Here is a 4,170-nt window from a genome sequence, read left to right as displayed (position 1 = left end):
CTGTGTGTGGAACTTCATGTCAACCCTTTTTCAAAAATTGTAAACCGTATGAGTGTTTGTTTACAATGAACGGATACGTAAATATTTCATAAACCGTAACTCGTAGGTACATATGCGTATCGTTTCCGTAAATTTACTTCGCTGTTTACAATAAACTAAAGATCATACTAAATAGTACTATGCCAGTTGAAAGACTAGTTTACGGAGGTCATTAGTTGTTAACCCAAACAATCTTGCCTCCATTGTTTTAAAATACCCTACCAGCTGTTTTTCTTGAGCAGATAAAAAAATCGTAGACTTTGAGCCCATTCCTGTAACGTTTATGTAATAAAGTGTTACATGGGTTTTTTCACTATTATTAACAAACCTTTCTTTGCAGCTGCCTCTCCTTCCATTGCGTATCTTTTAACATGTCTCTCTAGAGTTGCTTTTGAGATGCCAAATTGGATTGAAGCCTTTCGAGTCCCCAAACCACCACCAACTACAACTTGTATAGCTTGCAACATTTGTTCTTCACACCACGACTGTCGATCCGACTTTCTTTTATAATTTCGCATGTTTTCCAACGATATTTCTAGTTTTTAGAAGACAATTCATTAAATTAGTAATTCCCGCCAGTCTCTGGGGTAAAATGAGGACATTGTCTCATTTTGCCCCAAAGCACTGTCTCCATTTTACCCCTTCAACTAACTTTCATGAAAAAAAAAAACAATCAAAAAACCAAACACATCTAACAAACAAAACGCACTTAAGGTCAACTGGGGTAAGTGCATGTGTGAAATTATATAATCGACTTTATTTTAGGATATCTTTAGGTTAACGTTATGCATTATATTGTTGTATATATCATTGAATTCATTACGAAATACCGTATAAATCCAAAGTAACACTTAACCCCGCAATTTAAGACACAAAATATAAATAAAATAAATTAAAAATGTTTGCATTACAATGCACTTGCCCCATCTGGTGGGGGTAAGTGCATATTTGTTTAGTAAATCGTTATTAAAGGTGGATTTATAAACTTGACGTTCGCAGTTAACGTTGCCGTTGCCGTTTAGTTACCGTTGGAAGTTGGCAGTTCGTTTCGAATTGACATTTATAAAACTACGTTCGTGACGTTGTTGAGTTATTTGACCTCTTCATTCTAACTACTCAGTATGAAATAACTATTATAGTACATAACCTTAAAAGTATTTCGTTTATCATTTCATATAAATATTCACTTTTCTACCTTTAAAAATGGACGAGTATGATGTGTTGTTGGGTTTATCTGGCGTTTTATTACGCAGCAGCGAAAATAATACAAAGACGACCGCGGCGATTTAAAACTCGTCCAATTAACAGAGACCGTAAATTAACTGGAAATTACCGATACTACCAAAAATTGAAAAATTTGGATTCTCCTCAATTTTTCAAATACACTAGGATGAGCCTACCAATTTTTCAAAAACTGTTAGACATGATTAAATTGGACCTCCAAAAACAAAGAAGACGTGATACCATTTCTCCCGAAGAGAGATTAGTTATAACATTGCAGTAGGTGTTTTCATTATTTAATGTTGTTCTATTGTCTAAATCTTCAGATATTTATCTCAAGGCACAAATATGCAAGTGCTTGCATGGACATTTCATATAGGCTTAACAACAGTGCATCAAATAATCCTTGAAGCATGCAACATTATTTGGGAGCGGCTGAGCCCACTGTACCTAAAATCCCCTTCTAGTGAAGCCGAATGGGAAAACATTGCAGATGGTTTCCTTCAGCATTGGAATTTTCCTAACTGTATAGGTGCCATTGATGGCAAGCACATCAATATTCAGGCACCTGCTCGCAGTGGGAGCTTATTTTATAATTATAAACATAATTTTAGTGTAGTGTTATTAGCAGTATGCGATAGTAAGTATCGCTTTACATTTGTTGACATTGGGGCATACGGCTCCCAAAGCGATGGTGGCGTTTTAAAGAATAGTGTATTTGGCAAATGTTTGGAAGAATCTACATTAAAAATTCCTAAACCGACAAGTTTACCCAGTAGTGAGGTTGTTTTGCCTTATTTTTTGGTAGGAGATGAAGCATTCCCTTTGAAGGAATACATAATGCGACCTTATCCGGGGCGCAACTTAAATGACCAGCAAAAGATTTTTAATTATCGTTTGTCCAGGGCGAGGCAGACGATAGAAAATACTTTTGGGATTTTGGTTGCAAGATGGCGATTGCTCAAAACCACAATAAATGCCAAAGTAGAAAATGTGGATAACATTGTTAAATGCATAGTCGTTTTGCACAATTACTGCCAAACAGAAATGTCCACAAGTACAGATTTATATTGTCCTCCGGGGTTTGTAGACTCGAGCGATTGTCCCAATGGAACCTGGAGAGAAGATGCACCCCTTCAATCTGTGGGAAGAACAGGTGCAAATATTGCCCGTAAAACAACTTACCAAAATAGGGACAATTTAGCTAATTACTTAGTGTCTAAAAATGGCGAAGTTCCATGGCAATATGACATGATCAAACAATCGATGTTACTTAAGTAATTTATTGTTAGTTATTTAATTTTTTTTTTACTTTTTGTACTACATCTAATATTATAAATTCTTAATCTTAAGCTTAAACTATGTTTTATACTATTCTACCTATTTACACCAATAATAAATTAATCTAAATCCTCTAAAATTTTTAACATTTTTTTTCGTTTTTCTTTGGCCTCTTCGGGAGGCATCTCCATTAAACGAGTAAAAACATACTCTGTAAAGGTCCGGTTTTGTTCAGGTGGTGGTGCAGCTGCCTTCACCTGAAGAGTACTAGCAATTTGTTTCGCTGTATTTATCACCTCATCGAATTCCAGGCTTCGTTTCGATTTACTGCCTGCTTTAAATAACTTTTACATTAATTACAAAGAACACTGCAGAACATCACCTTTTTGGCTTTGTCGAGTTTCAGATGCATGGCTCGAGGTCCCACTAGCTTCTGCTCCTCTTTCCGGAGTAATGGTTTGTTCCATAATCTCCTCAATGTCGCCCTCCGATTGCGGTGATAAAATTGTCTCGATCCCGGACCACCCTGACGATCGGGACGATGTTCGGGATGAAGAGGGAGATCCGTCATGGACCACTGCGACTGTTGCAGTATGCGTTCTGAAAAAATTGATGGCTGTAGTACATTTCAAATTCAAGAGAGTTAGAAATTACTTTCTGGGCCGGGTACATTTACTGTAAAACGACATCTTTTCAGAGTACACCCAATTGGTGTCGCCTCCTCCTGAGCCAGATGGTTTTAATCTTTTCTCTCGGGTAAACCGGTCTCGTACGTTCTTCCACAGCTTCATACAATCTTCCACTAAAAGAAACGTCAAAATGAGTTCCTAAATTACAAAACATATGGTATATACGAACCACTGCATCTGGTTATTTCTGAAATCTCCTTCCATGCATCTTCCTTTTTTTTTGCGTTTTTGTACTCTTTGTGGGAGAGATCATACAAAAATTCATAATTTTGAATTAATTCAATTAGAAGACCTGTAACGTCGGTTTGGTCTGAAATTGTCGAAATTATGCATATGTGATTAATAAAATGGACACCTTACCTGCGTCTCCCATTGGAATTAATTAAATAAATAATTAAATAAACAATCAAACTTCTCTATTTATATATACATGATAAATGACAATACTGAATACACTGTAGTGTAGTTCTTGTACACCGTTATAAAGTAGGTCAGAACGGGTTAGAGAATGTCAATTTTTGGAAGCATCTTATTGGCTGGATGTTGAACGGCGAACGACGAACTTAAAAGATGGTCATGTCTTGAACGGCAGGAACGTTATCCGAAACTGCAACTGCAGCGGCAACGATGTTTATAAATAGCGCCATATAGTTACTTTAGGTTAACATTAAACGACGAAGCCCGTAATGGGACTAAAGACGAAAGTGGAGTTTGGGAGTACTCGATACGTTTGTGTATACAGGAGTTTCCATAAACGCTTCTCAACCATGACAAGGATTACAACAATATACGCCGAAATGCTCATCGTTTACTTGAGCGGTTTAACATACAGGAAGTCTTGTTTCTGGGAAGTCACCTGATCGCTTAGTGATTGCTAATAAGGAGGTTGTAAAAGATGTTCTTGCTCGTCTTGAGCAAAGTCCAAAAAAGCCGCTGCGAC

At 36.9% G+C, this 4,170-nt stretch overlaps 2 protein-coding genes across 3 annotated transcripts; one reads left to right on the top strand and one right to left on the bottom strand.

Moving 5' to 3' along the window:
• Positions 1-1,300: 1,300 nt before the first annotated feature.
• Positions 1,301-2,557, top strand: LOC116181614 (protein ALP1-like). Of its 2 annotated transcripts, XM_031501989.1 has the most exons (3): positions 1,301-1,419; positions 1,451-1,539; positions 1,587-2,557. In XM_031501989.1, the coding sequence occupies exons 2-3, from the start codon at positions 1,463-1,465 to the stop codon at positions 2,539-2,541; spliced, it is 1,032 nt and encodes a 343-aa protein (XP_031357849.1). In that variant the 5' UTR covers positions 1,301-1,419; positions 1,451-1,462; the 3' UTR covers positions 2,542-2,557. The 2 variants fall into 2 exon arrangements, with proteins under 2 accessions (XP_031357849.1, XP_031357848.1); XM_031501988.1 differs by having other exon boundaries at positions 1,325-1,539.
• Positions 2,528-3,609, bottom strand: LOC116181615 (transcription factor Adf-1-like; the record flags this gene model as incomplete). The annotated part of the gene is given in 5 exon segments (XM_031501991.1): positions 2,528-2,872; positions 2,924-3,141; positions 3,196-3,343; positions 3,400-3,540; positions 3,591-3,609. Coding segments are annotated over 5 exon segments (732 nt in total). The 3' UTR covers positions 2,528-2,660.
• Between the last annotated feature and the right edge of the window lie 561 nt (positions 3,610-4,170).

The sequence above is a fragment of the Photinus pyralis genome, unplaced genomic scaffold (genome assembly GCF_008802855.1).
Source record: "Photinus pyralis isolate 1611_PpyrPB1 unplaced genomic scaffold, Ppyr1.3 Ppyr1.4_unclustered_Scaffold1295, whole genome shotgun sequence".
Classification (NCBI taxonomy): domain Eukaryota; kingdom Metazoa; phylum Arthropoda; class Insecta; order Coleoptera; family Lampyridae; genus Photinus; species Photinus pyralis.
The sequence above is the reverse complement of the archived record's forward strand: the minus strand, read 5'-3'. Positions and strand labels throughout refer to the sequence as shown.